The 21713-nt window shown below is 36.1% G+C and overlaps 3 protein-coding genes and 1 long non-coding RNA gene across 7 annotated transcripts in view; 2 read left to right on the plus strand and 2 right to left on the minus strand.

Annotated features, from left to right (window-relative positions):
- The window catches only part of LOC123525566 (RB1-inducible coiled-coil protein 1-like), an 88105-nt gene extending 68306 nt beyond the window's left edge, over positions 1 to 19799 (minus strand). For all 3 annotated transcript variants that reach the window (XR_008370076.1, XM_045304709.2, XM_053537753.1), the window contains exons 1-2: positions 19593 to 19799; positions 199 to 328 (exon numbers count right to left, since the gene is read on the minus strand). Coding sequence is in view for 2 of the 3 variants with exons in the window: in XM_045304709.2 (XP_045160644.2) it covers positions 199 to 266 (68 nt within the window). In the remaining variant the exon portion in view is untranslated. The remainder of the gene's footprint in view (positions 1 to 198; positions 329 to 19592) is intronic.
- LOC123525564 (poly(U)-specific endoribonuclease-B-like) overlaps positions 1 to 21713 on the minus strand; it is a 97565-nt gene that overhangs the window by 6913 nt on the left and 68939 nt on the right. The gene's annotated exons all lie outside the window — the stretch shown is intronic.
- LOC123525951 (uncharacterized) lies at positions 6698 to 12036 on the plus strand. Its single transcript, XM_053537720.1, has 3 exons — positions 6698 to 6775; positions 7032 to 11768; positions 11974 to 12036. The coding sequence occupies exons 2-3, from the start codon at positions 7194 to 7196 to the stop codon at positions 12034 to 12036; spliced, it is 4638 nt and encodes a 1545-aa protein (XP_053393695.1). The 5' UTR covers positions 6698 to 6775; positions 7032 to 7193.
- Positions 12102 to 13492, plus strand: LOC128555468 (uncharacterized). Its single transcript, XR_008370080.1, has 2 exons — positions 12102 to 13175; positions 13432 to 13492. It is a non-coding gene; the product is annotated as an uncharacterized LOC128555468 (long non-coding RNA).

A 21713-nucleotide genomic window follows, 5' to 3' on the forward strand; every position in this document is an offset into this window, starting at 1 on the left:
TTGTTCTCTTTACCAGTAGATGGCCCTCTCTTTCTTTTCAGTTGCCCGGACAGACAGACAACCTGAAACCATATACCCGCCTTACAACTTCTTTGCGCAGGGGGAACAAAAATGTATAACTTTCTCACATCTTTTCTAGGGAAATTATTACGGAATATAATCCTAAAGACAGCAAAAATGTGCTGTAACTGTACATACTTTTCCATAGCAAGGTTCATGTCAAAGGTCATCATAGTCCCAGTGTCCACATGGAAAATGTACAACATGGTTACTGTCTCCTGCTGTAACTCAGTACTTTAACTTTCTAACTGCTGTAGTTATCAATCATCTGTAAAATATTTTATAATACTGTGAAATTATTTAATTCATTTAACTTATTTTTCATATATATGAAATGCAAATTAGCATATTTAAGGACAGTGTCATTGGTTATAAACTTATTATTACCATTTGTTTAATAAAGGTAATACTATGTTTACTGAATTAATGCATGTGCCATGTAATTTGGAAGTAACTGAAATGCTACTGTCAATAACACCCCCAAATTGCACTATAATTAATTGAATAAAAGTTATATATAATTGAAAAATCACCCAATTACAAATTACATTCAATTACTAAGGAAATGTGATTCAACTAAAATTAATTATAACTAGAGCTGTTACAGGAGTGACAAATTATACCCTCACAATACGGCTTTGTCACAGAAGTAAGCCAATGTCAAAGTCAAACCTCAAAATCAATAGGGGTCATCTGCTGGTCATGATCAAACCTCCTTAATAAGTTTTGTGATCCTAGGCCTAAGCGTTCTCAAGTTATCGTCCGAAAACAATTTAACTGTTACGGGTCACTGTGACCTTGACCTCTGACCTCAAAATCAATAGGTGTCATCTGCTGGTGATGACCAACCTTCCTATCAATTTTCAGGATCCTTGGCCCAAGCGTTCTCAAGTTATCGTCCGGAAATGGTTAAACTGTTCAAGGTCACTGTGACCTTGACCTCTGACCTACTGACAAAATCAATAGGGGTCATCTGCTGGTCATGAAAACCTTCTTATCGATTTTCGTGATCGTAGGCCCAAGGGTTCCAAAGTTATCATCTGGTAACCATTTAACTGTTCCTGGGCATTGTAAATTTTACCCTTGACCTACTGACCTCAAAGTCGAACCTGACCTGTATTTTATGATGTTACACCTGTGTACCAAAACTTATGATCCTAGGCCCAAGCATTCTCAAGTTATCATCCGGAAACTATTTAACTGTTCCGGGTCATTGTGACCTTGACCTCTGACCTACTGACCTCAAGTCGAACTTGACCTGTATTTTATGTTACACCTGTGTACCAAAAAATAATTAAATCTGTCAAGCCTTTCATGAGTTATTGTCCGGAAACCATGAAAACCAACGGACCAAATGACAGACAGACAGACCGGCCGGCTGACAAGCTCACTCTTATATACCCCCCAAACTTTATTTTGTGGGGGTATAATTAATTTCAACTAGAACTGTCACAGGAGTGACTCATACCCCCACCATAAAGTCTTGTCACAGAAGAATGGCAACCATAAGGAATCTTAAAAATACTTTGGAGTACTTCATCCTGGGCTTCCACATATAAGTAATACTAGTATAATACTAGTATAGTAATACTAGTAAATATATTAAATCTCTAATATTAGAGATACACTAAAAGTGAATACAAAAAAAGTGTCTTACCGACCCATGTTACCATGGAAAAATGTTTTTACTTTTTACATAGGACTTATAATAAAAAAGTTAGAAAAATACCTAAAATATTGAAAATCTAAAAATAGGATTTCTAAAAATAGACTAATTCCTCTGGAATTTAAGGGGAAGAAACTCAGTACAAAGGTTAAAAAAAAGGTTACTTCCCTTTGGCTTACATCAAAATTAACCTTAAATTCTAGGTAAAAGGGGACACAATTCAAGAAAAAAAGTGTCAGAGTTATGCACCTTGTGTCACATGATGTGGGTGATGAGGTGGAACATCTATTTTAAGTCTGAATCAAATCCATTCAGTAGTAAATTGAGAATAGTGAAAATACATCAAAATTAACCTTAAATTCTAAGTAAAAAGGGGCATAATTCATGAAAAATTGGTGTCAGAGTTATGCACCTTGTGTCACATGATGTGGGTGATGAGGTGGAACATCTATTTTAAGTTTGAATCAAATCCATTTTGTAATAATTGAGATATAGTGAAAATACATCAAAATCAACCTTAAATTTAAAGTAAAAGGGGACATAATTCATAAAAAATTTATGTCATAGTTAAGCACCTTATGTCACATCATCTGGGTGATGAGGTGGAACAATTATTTTAAGTTTGAATCAAATCCATTTAGTAATAACTGAGATATAGTGAAAATACAACAAAATTAACCTTAAATTCTAAGTAAAAGGGGACATAATTCATGAAAACTTGGTGTCAGAGTTATGCACCTTGTGTCACATGATGTGGGCACATGATGTGGGTGATGAGGTGGAACATCTATTTTAAGTTTGAATCAAATCCATTTTGTAATAATTGAGATATAGTGAAAATACATCAAAATCAACCTTAAATTTAAAGTAAAAGGGGACATAATTCATAAAAAATTTATGTCAGAGTTATGCACCTTGTGTCACATGATGTGGGTGATGAGGTGGAACATCTATTTTAAGTCTGAATCAAATCCATTCAGTAGTAATTGAGATATAGTGAAAATACATCAAAATTAACCTTAAATTCTAAGTAAAAAGGGGCATAATTCATGAAAAATTGGTGTCAGAGTTATGCACCTTGTGTCACATGATGTGGGTGATGAGGTGGAACATCTATTTTAAGTTTGAATCAAATCCATTTTGTAATAATTGAAATATAGTGAAAATATATCAAAATCAACCTTAAATTTAAAGTAAAAGGGGACATAATTCATAAAAAAATTTATGTCAGAGTTAAGCACCTTATGTCACATCATCTGGGTGATGAGGTGGAACAACTATTTTAAGTTTGAATCAAATCCATTTAGTAATAATTGAGATATAGTGAAAATACAACAAAATTAACCTTAAATTCTAAGTAAAAGGGGACATAATTCATGAAAACTTGGTGTCAGAGTTATGCACCTTGTGTCACATGATGTGGGCACATGATGTGGGTGATGAGGTGGAACATCTATTTAAAGTTTGAATCAAATCCATTCAGTAGTAACTGAGATAAAGTGAAAATACATCAAAATCAACCTTAAATTCTAAGTAAAAAGGGGCATAATTCATAAAAAAAATGGTGTCAGAGTTATGCACCTTATGTCACATGATGTGGGTGATGAGGTGGAACATCTATTTTAAGTTTGAATCAAATCCATTTAGTAATAACTGAGATATAGTGAAAATACAACAAAATTAACCTTAAATTCTAAGTAAAAGGGGACATAATTCACGAAAACTTGGTGTCAAGAGTTATGCACCTTGTGTCACATGATGTGGGTGATAAGGTGGAACATGTATTTTAAGTTTGAATCAAATCCATTTGGTAATAACTGAGATAATAAATTTCGGGACGCGACGGGACGGGACGCGACGCGACGGGACGCGACAAAACTGACTCCTATATACCCCCCTCAAACATGTTTGGTGGGGGTATAATTATCGCAGGTTCTGGACATACAGACAGAGAGGACAGAGCTCCCATTACTGGACTTACAAAAACAGAGTATACAGCTGTATCTGGACTTAAAGACACAAAGTATAACGCTCCCATTACAGGACCTATGTAGAACAGTGCTCCCATCAGGCCAGCATTTTTTAATTTTCTGGTTTACGGGAGCGCCGACCCTATTTTTTGACAAAACAAAATAAAAATAAAAGTCATTTTCAGTACTTTTATTTTCATTTTACCCGCCGACCGTCCGTAATTGCTGCTGCCAAAAATAAAAGTTTAACTGTATGGTAGAGGTTTTTAATCTAGATCAGTAGACGCATGAAAAATGGCAGCCTGCATAATTATAGGTATAAGGTCAGTAATTCGGTCGAAAATGTGCTTCCGTGGTGTAGTCGAAAGAAGTCCATAATAAATAGATCCTAATTTTCCCATTTTCTGCGCAAATTTGTGTAGAACGAGTGCTTTAATCACACTTTTTCGCTACTAGAATACATTCTGCATGAAATGAGACGGTTTTCATGTTCATACAACCCACATGGCAAGTTTTGCAGATCGAAACCGGAAGTAGGTGTTTATTGCACGGAGGAGAGCAAATATGCGCCATTTTTAGGGTAGCAGACCACAACTGACTGGCATTTCACTAGGAACTATTCAACCCCCTATTTTCTTTTCATTTTTTCGTTAATTTGTGATAGAACTTTCATGAAAAATTGGTGTAGGAAAAAGTGATGTTCTCTAAAGATACGTAAACCCTTACAGAAGAAAAAGGCCTGCTGCGTACTCTTGCTGTGTACATACAGCGTATATGATGCGTACATGATGTGTACTGAAATCAATAGTACGCAGGATATACACCGCACATACACCGATAGTACGTTTGTAGTACACTTTTGACATGCAAATGAGCTCTGCCGCGTACTACTTGCTGCGTACATGCTGTGGACTATATAGTACACAGGATGTACGCTGGAGGAATTTAGTATGCGAGAAATAGTACGCAGCATGTACGCGGCACATACACTTTTCACAAGCAAATGAGCCTGCGGTGTACTACCCCTGCGGCGTACATGCTGTGTACTTCTGCGGCGTACATGCTGTGTACTCCTGGCCCCCGTCCTGCGGCGTACATGCTGCGTACTCCTGCTGCATACATGCTGTGTACTCTTGTGGCGAAACTGCTGTGATAATGTAAATTCCTTACCCCACCAACTTTCGTATGCAAATGCTGATCATTTGGACAGAAAAAAACAGAAAAAAGATAAGTGACATGCATCAATAAGTATTTACCCTTACCAAAATAATGTAGATTGATGTTATCAAATAAATTAGTATGCTTTTCTCCATCCACTTTTCAATGAAATAAATCAATTTTTGTAGCATGTAATTTGGTAAACATTTGAAGAAAATGGCGTAACTGCATCAAGGGGAAACAACTTTAATACAACTAAATATAAGTGTTATGATTTATTATAGACGATGTGTGCGTAGTATGTATTTATTTTGATTAAAATCCATCTGAGAACAATCTAGGACTGGAATTATATAAGCATTTATACACTTTTACGTCCGTAAAAAGTAGCGCACCTAAAAATTTTGGATTGATTTTTTTCCAATGGGGCAAGCGCAATTAGCCAAAAACGTTCTGAAAATATACGAGCGGCAAATCCGATGAACAACTTTTTAATTTGGTGAGGCCTTAATGAGTTAACATAATGAGCATTAAAGCCTTTATAAAACATGATAGAGTGGTGTTTTGCTTAAGAGTATTCAAATAACAGTGAGAGCTATTAATTCTTCTCATTCGGGCGCTGTTGAAGCATTATCTTGGTAATTATTTCATGTATTACAAAATGTAATGCAACGAAGTTCAAATAAGGCTTTTCAATTATCCAAGTTAGAAAGCTCCAGGATTAATTCAAAATGAAAAAGAATATATTTTTACACTGCATGCAAGGTGCAGCTCAGAAATCACTAAGATGTAAGCTTCACAAATGAACATTGCAAATAGTTTGGCAAATTTTTATTGTTCAGAATACCGGTAATCTGAACTATTCTATGCTATTAAGATAAAAGTTACTCGGAAATCAAGTTCTTGCTTCCAAAAAAAAAAATGTAGAAATCCTTCCTGCATGAAGTCCCTCCCGCGTATATGAAGTTTACTTCAGACTTTAACTAATAAAAAAAAAACTAAGTATAAATGCCAAAAGAAACTGTACAAGTCTTTCCCGCGTATATGAAGTGTACTGCACAAATTTCAAAGTATCTGCGGTGTACATGCAGTGTACTATTTTCTTGTACAAGTCCCTCCTGCGTACATGCAGTGTACTCCTTAAATTTTCAGAGTCTGTGCTGCGTACTTGAAGTGTACTAGTGACCTCCTGCGTACATGCTGTGTACTCGTCGAAAAGTGTATGTAAAATGTACTCCTCTGGCGTACTACTGTGTTCGCGGCATATACACAGCAAATACGCAGCATGTACGCCACAGAGGCTTGCTTCTGTAAGGGAAGACGACATGAAATTGTCGTTTTTTATATGAAACAAAGAAGGATTTGAATTACTGACCTTTAACCTATAAGAGCTGAAATAAGACTATTCTCGAAACACATCGTAATTAGTCTTTATAGCCATAAATCGGTTGTATATAATATAAAAGACTGTTTCCAATGCAAAATAATAATGAAATTTGAAAATTTTTCAATTTTGACCTTATTTTATATAGATGCGTCTATTTCAGCAGCGATTTCTGGGATTTAAGAGCCAATACTTTGTCTCCAGAATGTCAGAAAATGCACAAAATGCATCCTTCTGGGTCTTATTCATGACGGAATGAATGATATTTCAGAATCCCAGTGATAAATGATGCAAAAAAGTGAAACTTTTACCAAAATATATAACAAAAGGTCCATAAGGCCAAAATTTAGCCCTGTAAATGGGTAGGGGGTGGCTTCTATTAAATGTCTATTGTTACTGCTGTGATGATAACGTCATCTGCGACGATTTATTCGTAACTGTAATTGTTTTAGTCCGGTTCTTTTTGCGGCATGGGAAACGTTATTTAAACGTTAGTTTATTAAAATTAGAAACTTTGCGTCTTGCGAACCCAAAGAGGTAACATAGATTTATTGTAGTAGGCCCCTAACGATCTCTATTACATTTGGAACATGTTTCCCGAATCTTTCTAACGTTTAACACGAATATTTCCTGCATTTTTATTGTCATTTAAAATGGGTTTCGGATATACTAATTTTCGGATGCTGATATTGTATATTGTGTATCGTTGTATTTGAATCTGAAATTGATGAATATACTGTAGCGATGTGGTTTAATACAGGGACTTTACTATGTTTTGTACATGTATTTTCAGTTTGACGGATTTGTGATGTGACCAAATGATAGATTCTGAATGATTAAACATCATAAAATTCTGTGCTGCTCTTGGGTTATTTACAATTATCGTTCGATTGGTTGTTGCGATCCCCTGCCATTATAGTCAAACTCTGCGGAATCAGTGTGTTGATGACATCAGATGAGTAACCGGAAATTATTAAAACAAGCTGGTCGAGATGTGGAACTGGAAGAACCTACTAACCCTATATTGACACCTTTATTTGTCAGTGACAGCAAGGGAAAGTACATACGAGCAGTTAACACGAGTTCAAACTTTGACAGAAAAATTAATTGGGTTTGTAAAGGAGGCTTGACGTCTGCGGCTGCATTGAGGTGGCTGTCGAACAATATCGACAACAAAATTAGCAAACTTGAATCCTGGCCAAAGGTTGTACCAAAAGATGCTTCTGGGTTGCTTAAATTCTCTGATTTTTTGAAGCAGTGTCTTACAGCAATGAGTAGTGTTCCAAGCTTAAGTGTTTTGAATGATAGCCGGGAAAATCAAAAAATGTTGTCCAAGTTGCCTGAATGGCTAGTTATAAGGTGGAACAGAATTGCAGCCACATCGAAGGAAGAACTGAGGGTGTTCCCCTCCTTTAAGCAGTTTGTTGACTTTGTTTCGAAGGAAGCAAAGATAGCTTCGGACCCAGTTACTTCTGTCTTTTACGTCAAGGGTAATCTCAGTTCTGCTAGTGACAAGGTTGGAAAATACACACCTAGACAAGCTAAGGCTTCTACCAGTCCTGGTTGTCGTTCCTATCTTTCGAATACACAGTCGACTACATATCAAGGTTCACGTCAGTCTCAGAATGTTTGTCCTTTATGTCAAAGGCACCATGGTCTTGATGTTTGTTTTTCCTTTCTGAAAAAGTCGGTAGTTGATAGAAAGGCCTTCGCATTGGAAAAGAAACTGTGTTTTGGTTGCTTACAGAAAGGCCATGTATCTAAAAGTTGCAGACAACGGTTAAAATGTAAAGTTTGTTCTAAGAATCACCCTAGCTCTCTACATGGTGACAAACTTACCCAGAGTGATTCCAGGAAGACTGGCAGCGAAAATGGTAATGGTGATGTCAACAAGGAGAACGCAGTTACAGGTACACCTGTACAGGCTGGACACTCAGGTGCTGCGTTCTTAAGCAACATAGGCCAGATCAGTAAGTGTTCAATGATTCTACCTGTGTTTGTATCGCATTGCGACAATCCTGATAGGGAGGTTCTTGTATATGCTTTATTGGACACTCAGTCAGATACCACCTTTTTGTTAGATGGTACCCGCAGTGCTTTGGGTCTTTCTGGGGTTGACGTTAAATTGTCACTATCGACTCTGCATGCCGAGAACAAAATAGTGAACAGTCAAAAGTTGAAGGGTCTACAAGTTAGAGGTTTCTATGACTACACCCATATAACCTTACCTGATACCTATACAAGGGAGATAATGCCAGCCAATCGTGCACACATTCCAACACCCGATCATGCTAAGTTCTGGCCACACTTAAAATGCATTTCTGACTGCTTACCACCTCTGCAAGAGGCAGAGATAGGTTTGTTAATTGGATATAATTGCCCACAAGCTCTAGTCCCTCGGGAAGTTATAACTCCTGTTGGTAATGGTCCTTTCGCTCAAAAGACAGATTTGGGATGGACAATAGTTGGAACAATTGATTTAAACTGCGTTGAAGATGACTCAATCGTCTCGAGTCACCGTGTTCTCTGTTGCGAAGTTCCTTCGGCTCTATCAGTAAGTGATAGTCAGAAAGAAGTTGTCCTGTTCTCACTGCGTACTAAGGTCAAGGAGGTTGTGTCCAGTGACATTTTGCGAATACTTGACCGTGAGTTTTGCGATTCTGGGGAAATGTGCAACAAACTGTCTCAGGAAGATCAGCTCTTTGTGTCGAAGCTGTCCAAAGGTATCTGTTTTCAGGATGGTCATTATGTTATGCCACTTCCTTTTAAGAGAGCTGATCCAGTTCTTCCGAATAACAAGTCCATGGCTTTGAAAAGGGTGAAATCTCTGAGACAAAGACTGAAAAGAGACTCAACATTCTGTCAACACTACTCCCAATTTATGAAGGAGCTGATTAGTAATGGCCATGCTGAAAGGGTCCCCGAGTCAGATCTTAATTCGAATAAGACCACTTGGTTTATTCCACATCATGGAGTGTATCACCCTCAGAAACGTGATAAAATTCGGGTGGTTTTTGATTGCAGCGCAACGTTTGAAGGCGAAAGCTTGAATGCACATCTACTTCAAGGCCCTGACTTGACCAATAAACTTGTGGGAGTCCTTTGCAGGTTCAGAAAGGAGCCGGTGGCTTTGATGTGTGATGTTGAAAAAATGTTTCACCAATTCAAGGTTTGTAAGGCCCATAGAGATTATCTTAGGTTTCTTTGGTTGGAGGATGACGACTTTGAAAGGTTCCCTACAGAATTTAGAATGACTGTTCATTTATTTGGAGCAACTTCCTCCCCAGGTTGTGCTAACTTTGGAATGAAGAAGATGGCTTCTGACAATGAAGAACAGTTTGGGTCTAACATAGCTAACATGGGTCACATCATAAGGCATGATTTTTATGTTGATGATGGGTTGAGGTCTGTATCTTCTGTTCCTGAAGCTGTCAATTTGGTTAAGAAGAGTACTGAGTTATGCAGTAAGGCTGGTCTTAGGCTCCACAAGTTTGTCTCTAATTCTAAGGTTGTGATACAGTCCCTTCCTTCTGAAGCTCGAGCTAAAGATCTCAAAAATGTTGACTTGATTGGTGATAACTTACCTGTTCAGAGAACCTTGGGAGTCCTTTGGTGCTTAGACTCTGATACATTTCAGTATGAGATGGTCTCAAACAATCGCCCTCTCACAAGAAGGGGTATCTTATCTACAGTCAGTTCGATATACGATCCTCTTGGTTTTATATCTCCAGTGGCTTTATCCGGAAAGCAAATTCTGCAGCAGATGTGTGCAGACCAGGTGGGTTGGGATGACCCCTTACCAGAAAGTCTAAATGGCAAGTGGGTGAAGTGGTGTGCTGACCTGAAGAATCTTCCTCTTTTGAAGTTTCCAAGATGTGTTAAGCCTGAAGGTTTTGGCAAAAACAGAATTACTGAGATGCATCATTTTTCCGATGCAAGTAGCTATGGGTATGGGCAGTGCTCCTATATTCGTTTGGTGACTGATGTTGGCCAGGTGCATTGTGCGTTATTAATGGGCAAATCTCGTGTTGTACCTTTAAGACCCATCACAATACCACATCTTGAATTGACAGCAGCTGTGTTGTCAGTTAAAATTTCCTCGCTTTTGGATCAAGAACTTGAGTTCCCAAACCTTAAACACTTTTTCTGGACCGATAGTAAGGTTGTACTGGGATATATTTGCAACGAAGCAAGGAGATTTCATATATTCGTCGCTAACAGAGTTCAGCAAATCAAAGAGCATACAAACCCTAACCAATGGAATTATGTTGCCTCTGGTGAAAATCCTGCGGATTTGGCTTCTCGAGGTGCATCTGTAGCAGAGCTAGCTAAGACCCCTATGTGGCTCAATGGTCCAGAATTTCTCTGGAAGCAGGATGCAATTTCAGCAAATATCGGTGCACAGTTTTCAGTATGTCCTGATGACCCAGAGTTAAAACATGTTCAGGCATTTTTGTCAAATGCAAAACCACCCTGCTTCAGTTCGTTGTTGGAACGGCTTGAGTACTTCTCTGATTGGCACAGGTGTAAACGAGCGGTAGCATTGGTGCTTAGGTACAAGGGAAAATTGTTGCAAAAATCAGGGAAGTTGCAAACTACTGGTGTGGAGAAACGTTCATTACATTATAGTCCCGTTACTGTAAATGAACTACAGAAGGCCGAGACTGAAATCTTTAAGGCTGTCCAGTTGTATGATTTCAAGGGTGAGGTTGATACACTGAAGACTCATAATATAGTTAGAGTTTCTAATGACAGGGCAGAACAGTCATTAAGAACTAAGACCCTAAAGGGAAGGTCAAACCTGTGTTCCTTAGATCCGTTCCTTGACAAAAATGGCTTAATTCGTGTAGGTGGTCGTGTTCAACATGCCGAAATATCAGATCTGGTGAAGTTTCCAGTTGTACTTCCTAGAAAGGGTCATATAACAGAGCTTGTTATACGGCATTATCATGACAAGGTTCAACATCAGGGTCGCGGAATGACCACAAATGTTATTCGGAATAATGGACTCTGGATTATTGGTTGTAGTTCGGCAGTTTCTCATGTGATTTTGAAATGTGTTGTTTGTCGTAGGTTACGGTGTTCCTTTGAAGGTAAAAAAATGGCCGACTTGCCATCTGACCATCTAGAACCATCTCCCCCATTCACGTATTGCGCAGTAGACTATTTTGGTCCATTTTATGTTAAGGAAGGGCGAAAGGAAATGAAGCGCTATGGGGTTCTGTTCACTTGTCTAACTTGCAGGGCAGTTCACGTTGAAACGGCTACGTCCTTAGAAACTGATTCATTCATAAACTGTTTAAGACGGTTCATTGCAATTAGGGGTCCGATTCGTCAGCTTCGTTCTGACAGAGGCACTAATTTTATAGGTGCTGAAAACGAATTAAAGAGCTCACTTGCAGAATTACCAGTAGATAACGACCAAATAAAACAGTTCTTATTAAGGGAAGGTTGTGACTGGTTCGAATGGAAAATGAATGTCCCTGCTGCTAGCCACATGGGCAGCGTGTGGGAGCGTCAGATTCGTTCTGTAAGAAGTGTCCTAGCCACGCTGTTACATACACATGGCAATTCGTTAGATGATGACAGCTTAAGAACATTTTTGTACGAGGCTGCATCGATAGTCAATAGTCGTCCGCTCACTGTCGCAAATGTAAATGACCCATTATCTGTCACACCATTGACGCCCAATCATTTGCTCACTATGAAAACTAGTATTATTCTTCCTCCACCAGGTAACTTTCAGACAAATGATATGTATTGCAAGCGTCGATGGCGTAGAGTTCAGTTTTTACTGAATCAGTTCTGGACCAGATGGAGGAACGAATATCTACAAAACTTGCAGGTACGTAAGAAATGGACATGTCTGTAAAAAGAAACCTGTCAAACGGTGATATTGTTCTAGTACATGATGATAATCTAGCAAGAAATAATTGGAAAATAGGGCGAGTACAGGAGGTGTTCAAAGACTCGGATGGACTTGTACGTAAGGTAAGACTTGCTTTGGGTACGGCTTGTTTGGACAAAACTGGTAAGCGCAATAATCCTATTGTGTATATGGAAAGACCAATCCACAAGTTAGTGTTGTTGAAGGAAACCGAGGAGATCCCCGTCGAGGAGCCTTGTTAACAGGTAGTGTATATGTATGTAACAGTCTGCCTTTCCATCTACGAGCACACAGTACATGTATATAGATTTATTCAGGATACTAAGAATAGTAAGATCTTTAACAATGTTAAAATGTCAGACAATTTTTAATGTTGTTGCTTTATTCACAGAGTTAATAAAAAAAAAAATGCAGCTTCTGTTATTTTCCAGCTGGATTTATAATAATAATATATCTATGTCATTGTAGAAGTATATTTAAGCACTGTACTCTAATTTTGATAAATACATATAGACTCTATACAATATTCAATAGAATATTAAAACATGATTTCATTTTGTTTTTCAGTACATTATAATGATTAATTGTCTGCTAACTATTTTTGCATGTTCAGATTTAAATGCTGTTCTTGGTGCTATTTTGTATTTTTGTATTTTTTTGTGTGTAATTTTTGTGTAATTGACTTCACTTGTAATTGTCAAGGTACCCTTGTAGTGTATTTTTATGTAATTAAGTGTTTACCTGTAATTGTTAATGTTTGATTGTGGCAATGTAGACAACAATGTACGCAGACATACATTTATTCCATATTGTATTCTATGTCAAACTGAAGTTACAAAACCAATGTGCATATTGTTTCTCTTTTGTATTCAAATTTGCATCAAATGCCAATTTGGGGGAGCCATGTAACTGCTGTGATGATAACGTCATCTGCGACGATTTATTCGTAACTGTAATTGTTTTAGTCCGGTTCTTTTTGCGGCATGGGAAACGTTATTTAAACGTTAGTTTATTAAAATTAGAAACTTTGCGTCTTGCGAACCCAAAGAGGTAACATAGATTTATTGTAGTAGGCCCCTAACGATCTCTATTACATTTGGAACATGTTTCCCGAATCTTTCTAACGTTTAACACGAATATTTCCTGCATTTTTATTGTCATTTAAAATGGGTTTCGGATATACTAATTTTCGGATGCTGATATCGTATATTGTGTATCGTTGTATTTGAATCTGAAATTGATGAATATACTGTAGCGATGTGGTTTAATACAGGGACTTTACTATGTTTTGTACATGTATTTTCAGTTTGACGGATTTGTGATGTGACCAAATGATAGATTCTGAATGATTAAACATCATAAAATTCTGTGCTGCTCTTGGGTTATTTACAATTATCGTTCGATTGGTTGTTGCGATCCCCTGCCATTATATCTATATTTCTCCAAAATCTCGGAATTTCACAATGAAACTTGGCAATATGTTTGGTATCACATCTTTCTTGGAAATAGAGATGAAAATGGTGTGAAATTTGATCAGAAACATTTCTTATAGGAATAAGGTCAATAATTCGGTCGAAAATGTGCTTCCGTGGTGTAGTCGAAAGAAGTCCATAATAAATAGATCTTAATTTTCCCATTTTCTGTGCAAATTTGTGTAGAACGAGTGCTTTAATCACACTTTTTCGCTACTAGAATACATTCTGCATGAAATGAGACAGTTTTCATGTTCATACAACCCACATGGCAAGTTTTGCAGATCGAAACCGGAAGTAGGTGTTTATTGCACGGAGGAGAGCAAATATGCGCCATTTTTAGGGTAGCAGACCACAACTGACTGGCATTTCACTAGGAACTATTCAACCCCCTATTTTCTTTTCATTTTTTCGTTAATTTGTGATAGAACTTTCATGAAAAATTGGTGTAGGAAAAAGTGATGTTCTCTAAAGATACGTAAAGACGACATGAAGTTGTCGTTTTTTATATGAAACAAAGAAGGATTTGAATTACTGACCTTTAACCATAAATGTAAATTGTGTGAAATTAAATTGGAAAAATATACAAGTTTACAGACAATAATCTTTGGAATGAGTTGGCAGAGATAACAAGTGTTGTAAAGAAATTGGATCTGAGTAGAAATTACGGCACCTAAAGCTCAACATTAGGAGTAATCACCTACGAAAAATGGCCTTCACTATCAGTATCAACAGATGTTGAAAAATCTGGCGTATCACATGTACAAGATTTGTTGTCTGTATATTATAATTGGACAACGATCGAATTCATGTGGGACTGTCAGAAAAATACCACAATTGATAAAAAGGAAAGAAACCAAAGAAATGGCAAAATGGAAGAGCAAAAGTGAGTATCAGCTTGCTAAACATTTTTTTTTACTTTGAAGTCTTGAGGGTTAGAGAAGAAAAACTAACTAATACCACAATTTTCAGTAGTTCTGTTCAAAACAAAGTGCAATTTCAATGTAAAATGACATGTCCCAGCAAATGCTTGACAATGATGCATGTGTTAAAAGATTCAAACTAGTCAAAATAATTGGACCGTCAGATTAACAGTTGTTTAATATTTGTGACGGGCAATCTAATCCAGTGGAGATATTGGCCATATATAAAAGATTATCTCAATATTTCCTAGGATCAAGTTCTAGCCAGGTATTATAACTCAAAAGATAATTACGAAACATGAAACTCCGAGCAATATATTGTCATGTTCACTTAATAAAGTATACCAACAAAATCTGTAAGAAGACCCTTTGAAAGTATGTTTGGGACAAACATTCAGACACTATATGCCACATGTGCCTTTGACACTGAGGAACACATAATGACATATCCAGTAATAAATGTTTTTCCGGACTCATAACTTATTATTTCCAAGTCCCATCTCAGTGAAGAGTCTAATAAATCTCCGATAATGTTGTCTGAACATCGGCCGATAAGGTTGTTATTTTGTACACATTTTAGCTGAACCAAAATTCAGATTGTTTTGGCTTGTCGTACAATATAGGTGGCACTGACAGTCAGCAAAATATAAAACAATATTCAAGCCAATGAAACTTAACCAAAGCAATTTAATTTTAAAGCCAGTGTCACTGAGTGTGCATAATATTTATCAATTCATAATTTTTCATTTCTAGTATGACAATGCCTGTCTTTTAAGACTCCATCTCCAGCCAATCAATATGCATATATGCAGGATGCAGACCTGAAGTAGTCATTGCATATACCCATTTTAAAGCAGTTTTTATTCATGTTTAAATAATAAACATTATGCAGTGGTCTTACGTTATGATAATGTCAACTGTGGTATTTAATAATGAAAAATGTTTCCACAAGTCTATTTTTACTTCAAAATAGATACATACAAAAACACAAATAGTGCATATCCTTGGTGACTTTGAAAATGGCATATTTCATACAAGCTACACATAAAGAAAACAACAGTATATTGAGATGATGAGATAAAAACCAGTTCAGAATAGGTCATTTGTGAGTGTGTATGCAATTTAAGCTTGCAAGCTTTCATTTTCTGTGGCTTACAAAAAATAAAAAAATTGTATCCTTTTGGATGTTTTATTTTTATTTATTTGGTCGACTGCTCAAAATTGGGACTTTTATTTTTATTTTTATTTGTCCCCCCCAACCCTAATTTTTTGAAAAATCTCCCGTAAACCAGAAAATAAAACAAGAGCACCGCCTTGCGGGTGCTGACGCTCATCTGATTTTTTTTGTGTAATAGAAATATTGTCCTACCCATGATTTTCTAAGTCTAAAAAGGGCCATCATTCTTGCAAAAAGCAGGATAGAGTTATGTTTCTTGATGTACAGTGTCCACTTATGATGGTGAAAAACTGTTGCAAGTTTTAAAGCAATAGCTTTGATAGTTTATGAGAAAAGTTGACTTAAACATAATACTCAACCAAGAAAATGATTTTCTAAGTCCAAAAGGGGCAATAATTATTGCAAAAAGCAGGATGGAGTTACGCTGCTTGCTGTACAGGGTCAGCTTATGATGGTGAACAAGTGCTGCAAGTTTCAAAGCAATAGCTTTGATAGTTTAAGAGAAAAAGTTGACCTAAACATAAAACTTAACCAAGAAATCTGATATTTTCTAAGTCCAAAAGGGGCCATAAATCTAGCAAAAAGCAGGATGGAGTTATGTTTCTTGCTGTACAGGGTCAACTTATGATGGTGAACAAGTGTTGCAAGTTTTAAAGCAATAGCTTTGATAGTTTAGGATAAAAGCTGACCTAAACATAAAACTTAACCAAGAAAACTGATTTTCTAAATCCAAAAGGGGCAATAAATCTTGCAAAAAGCAAGATGGAGTTATGTTTCTTGATGTACAGGGTCTGCTTATGATGGTGAACAAGTATTCCAAGTTTCAAAGCAATAGCTTTGATAGTTTGGGAGAAAAGTTGACCTAAACATAAAACTTAACCAAGAAATCTGATATTTTCTAAGTACAAAAGGGGCCATAAATCTTGCAAAAAGCAAGATGGAGTTATGTTTCTTGCTATACAGGGTCAGCTTATGATGGTGAACATGTATTCCAAGTTTCAAAGCAATAGCTTTGATAGTTTAGGAGAAAAGCTGACCTAAACATAAAACTTAACCAGGCAACGCCGACGCCGACGCCGACAACCGCTCAAGTGATGACAATAACTCATCATTTTTTTTCAAAAAATCAGATGAGCTAAAAATGTTGGCCTCACTGCTGAAGACAGTCACACTGAGCTTAAAGCTCCTGTTAATTGACATGAAAACAAAGAGTATCAAATAAAATCAATCTCTCTACGCCATTATATGCTTTTATTCATTTTACAACCTCGTCACAAAAAAAACATTTTTTTAAAGAATTTACAAATTAGCAAACTCTATCTGTATGTCCAAAATCAATATCATTGCTTAGTCTTCCCGCATCATTGATATACTTTTAGTTTTTTAATTTTGTTTGATTTAACCTTATTTCAGGACCGGCAATGGGTAAAAAGGATGAAAGGAAATCGAAATAGTAATAGTAGAAGAAGAAGAACAGAAAAATATGTAGTTTTATCTGAAAAACTTTTCTCAAGGAAGTTCAAGTGTTTATTATCAACATGTTGAACACAATTAAGTTACATGTCATTTCTGTATCAAACCCTCTTGTGTCCTCACCCCCTTAAAAATCGACAATGCATGTAACAAACGAGCATATAAGGTAAGCATTGATTAAGATATCATATGACATGACATTTTTAATTAAATCAATGATATTCTGAAATAAATAAGAAACATTCTGAAAATAAATGAGAAATTTTAAAGAAATTCAGGATCGCCATGTCACAAATGAAACAAAAATCCTAAATAAAAATCATTGTATTTTTTACTCATTCATCACATTCAAATGTAATTACTTTAATCAATGTTAACGCCGTTTTCATGCAGTGACAGGGAAAGAATTTTTGTCCATGGGACAATGGCCCATCATACACAATTTATTATGTGACATTTAAAAATTTCATGTGACATTCAGAAATTTCTATTGGACATTTGCGACTCGTGTGCTAGGAATTCGCACTGTAGTATGTATATATTTCAGATTAAAGAAGCTCTTAATTAAATACAAGTATAGCAACTAAAACTGTAACAGCTTCACAGCTTTAATGTCAATAATATTCAAAGCAGTTTACATTTGATACTGGGTAATTTGGAGTTTGTTTACTCTACTTTCCTGGTAGAACTGAATAGTACTCCTTTATACCACTGATAATAAATGTAAGTCTTCCGAAGAATGCTCTAATCATACCCTGTATAACATTCTTAAAAGAATTTTACAGCAATGTACCTGTATGTGATAAAAGTAAAATTTGCCAACATTTAATACTTTGGAAGAAGAAGAAGAAGCAGACCAAGTGTACTGTTACTTCTATGAACAATTATTTAAAAGCACAGAGAACTTTACGTGTAACAGTAGACATCCACTCAGTATTAGACTAGGTATGACACTAAGAGCACAAACTGCTTGTTTACTTATTATAAAAACTTCAACAGAAATAAATATATTTAAAAACGGGGTGTTGTTATTTTCATCGCAGGTCAATTTCTCATTATTGTTGATATCCTTTTTGTAAAACTTAAAGGTAACTTTTTTTGCCCTTTTAGTAACAACAATTTCCTCTTTCTTGGAGACAAATATTGAAAACTGACATAAAAATCAAAGTCTAGAATAAAATACTATGTTAAGTTAACACATGTTTTTAAACACTGAAAGCACTTTGAATCCCCACACTGGTTACATTCCTTTACATAACATTTGCACTATTAAATAGTTTCATTCTTTTGCATTCAATACAGTTTAGCTATGTGACACAGGACTCATCGCCACTTAAAACTTACGTGACATTTTTTATTTTTATGTGACTATGGCTCATGTCTCATGGGTTTCCCGGTCACTGTAATCATGTTAGTTTTTTTTTTTGTTACACACATAGATATAATATACTATAAATTTCATATGTATTTTAAAAGTTCTAATAAATGCCAAAACCTACGACTATGAAATTAAAAAATACAACTACAGAACACCCTAAAAATCCCCAAATTAAGAAATCTGCCGTTTAAAGGGTAAGAAAAGCCTGACAATAAGTCAATTCTATATGAACGCCATCCTCAAGCCTTTCATAACACTGAAATAATTTTTTAAAATCGGACTGCTGTTGAAAAAGTTCTAGCAGTTTGAAGTTTAAGAAATGACTGATCATGGAAGCAGCCATTTTAGTGTGTTCATGACGTCATTTACACACTGCTGAATTCTTTATTTAACAAATAACCTTTTAAATAGATTAATTTTCATATTTCTTGAGTGTAAGGTGTAAAACATGACAATATGAATTAATCTGTTTGTTGACCTAGTTCTAAGTTGTCACAGACTTCCTGGGAGAGATTTATTAGCTGGGTTTCACAGCTGTGCTTTGTACTGTAAACATACATATAGGTTTAAATAATCAGGGGGTGAAACATCTAGGGGTGAAACAACCAGGTGAAAAGTCTAGGAGAGATACGTCTAGGAGGTGAAACGTCTTGATATCGTTTAAATCACCAGAAAATTTGTATTTTTTTAAATTATTCGAGAATTTTTACATAAATTAATGAGGAATAAATTTCCATTTTGATACATTAAGTTTTATTTGACTTTATCTTGTATTCGCAACAAAATCAGCATATTTAAACCCACATGGGCAGTGATGAAAATTTCATCAGAAATATCCTCCACTACTTTGATCTTTCTAGTGTTAGACTGTTAGAGGCGAGTGGAGATATTGCCCACAATATTTCCTTAAATCCATCAAATTAGTTAGACTAAACCACTGACCTGACCTTTCTCAGATAGTCAACATAGAACACCAATGCATTTAAGAACAATTCCAAATCAACCAAATGTTGAGAAATAATAAAATTGAAAATCTAATTTTACCTGTGACCTCAAACTAATAGTCAACGATATAATACGACAGCTGTGACGATATCTCTAGTCACAGTACTTAGACAAATACCATTTTCTCGCAAACAAAAATCTATCATCTGCAGAAAGAAATGTGTAATATCAACATGGGAACTATACAGCGTTTTGACTCGATATTTTTCTTATGTGATTACTTCTTTACATTCTCCTATTTTTTCCCAAATAGAATATTCTCCTTTTTGAAGAGTATTAAAGGGAAGCTACAAACATTTTGAAAAATACTTAAAACACGGAACGGAAGAAATTTGGGGGAAAGGGATAGAGAAAATCTTGAGAGCGCAAATTAGTCAATTTCTGACACCTTTCTAATACCGACACCTTTGTGATTTAAGAAAAAATAATTATTTCCCTATTTTTACCAGTTAATAAAATATGGGCAGAAGTTCGGATGCATGATAATGGAATCATGAGTGCATCCGAACTACTGCCCATATATATTTATTCAATCAGTTATTATCAATTTTATCAGTTTAATTAATTAAATATGGGAGGGGTTAGGATGCGTATTTACGTATTGTAACTCCTGTCCATATTTTACTAACTGATAAAATATAGGAACAAAATTATTAGTTCGATTCTAACAACGCAAATAATTCACATTTTACAATACTACATTTTCAGTAGTCTGGTTCCCGTCGTACTTAGTGTTTTAGTATGTCAGGCAACTGCGAATAATGGCGGCGCCCAGTGCATTCTCCTTCCAAACACAGAGCTAGTTGAACTGAAACACCCGGTATCAAGAACTATCATCCATCCTTGTAGGTGAAGTGGTATTCAATATAAAAACAAAGACAAATATCAAACAGGGAATGCCACGCACCAAAATCGCAGCCTCCCCAAAACGAAACCTACAGCACGCAGACTTGCACACCACAAACACACACACACATACACGTGCACACACACAAAGCATAACCTTAAAACAGTCCTAGAAGAGTCTAAGAGACTGCAAATCAACAAGTTAAAAATACTAAGTGACAGTCAATCTGTTATTGGCATTGTTGAGCTTGGATGGGAGAACAAAACACATAAATTCTTGTCATCAGAAATACTGCAACCATGGAAAGATCTTGAAATGACTGGAGTAGACATCCATCTTGATTGGACCCCTGGACATGCTGGTACCAGTGGGAATGAGACAGCAGACAGACTGGCCAAAGAGGCAGCTATAGAAGCAGAAACATGACAGATGATGAGATATTTACAAGTCAAGCAAATATCTGTTATGCTGTTAGGTAGTCGATTCGTATAAAATGGCAAAGAAGATGGGATATCAGTGAGAATGGATGTCATCTATATCAGTTCAGGCAAGATGTTAAACCTTAACACATCAATTTCCAAGGATTATAAAATCAGAAAACATTGCCCCAGCTGCTGAGTGGTTATTGTCTAAACGAATATCAAAATAAAGTAGAGTAACAAGATGGATTATAAGAAATAAAGAAAGGCCATTCTGCAGATGTGGAGAACCAGAGACTGTGATCCTTTTTATAGACGAGTGTCCCATGTATGAAGCTCAAAGAGAAAAGTTAAAGCAGGAATTATGCCTTAACATGGGTACCAGAGACTTCAGCCCTGAACTTTTGCTTACAGATACAGCAGATGATCCCTACAAAGAAAACCAGGAAAACTTGTCTACTATAATGGATGATTTCATTGAAGCATCCAGAATGTTTATTATTATCATTTATAAAACAAACAACAGAATTTCGCGAAATATTATACAAAGAGTATTTAAGAGTTTATACTAGAGAAGAAAAACGTATAACGTGTACGGTATATACCGGAGAGACAACACGGCCATTAGTAGGCTTTGACGGTATGTATACAAGATTTAACTGACCAAAAGGTTCATTCTAGCGCATATGCAATGATCTGTCTTTTAGCAAAATCTGATTTTAGCATCATATTACAGATGTTATATATGACAGTGATGAAAGTATGTCAGTGCACTTTACGTTCAATATTAAAATCTTCGAAATTCTGTGCAGAAGTAGCACTCCCCCGTATGTTTTCGTCACGTGATTAACACAAGTGAGCACCTGCATATTATATGCACAAAAATATTTCACA

Source organism: Mercenaria mercenaria, chromosome 3 (assembly GCF_021730395.1).
Source record: "Mercenaria mercenaria strain notata chromosome 3, MADL_Memer_1, whole genome shotgun sequence".
NCBI classification, from domain to species: Eukaryota; Metazoa; Mollusca; class Bivalvia; order Venerida; family Veneridae; genus Mercenaria; species Mercenaria mercenaria.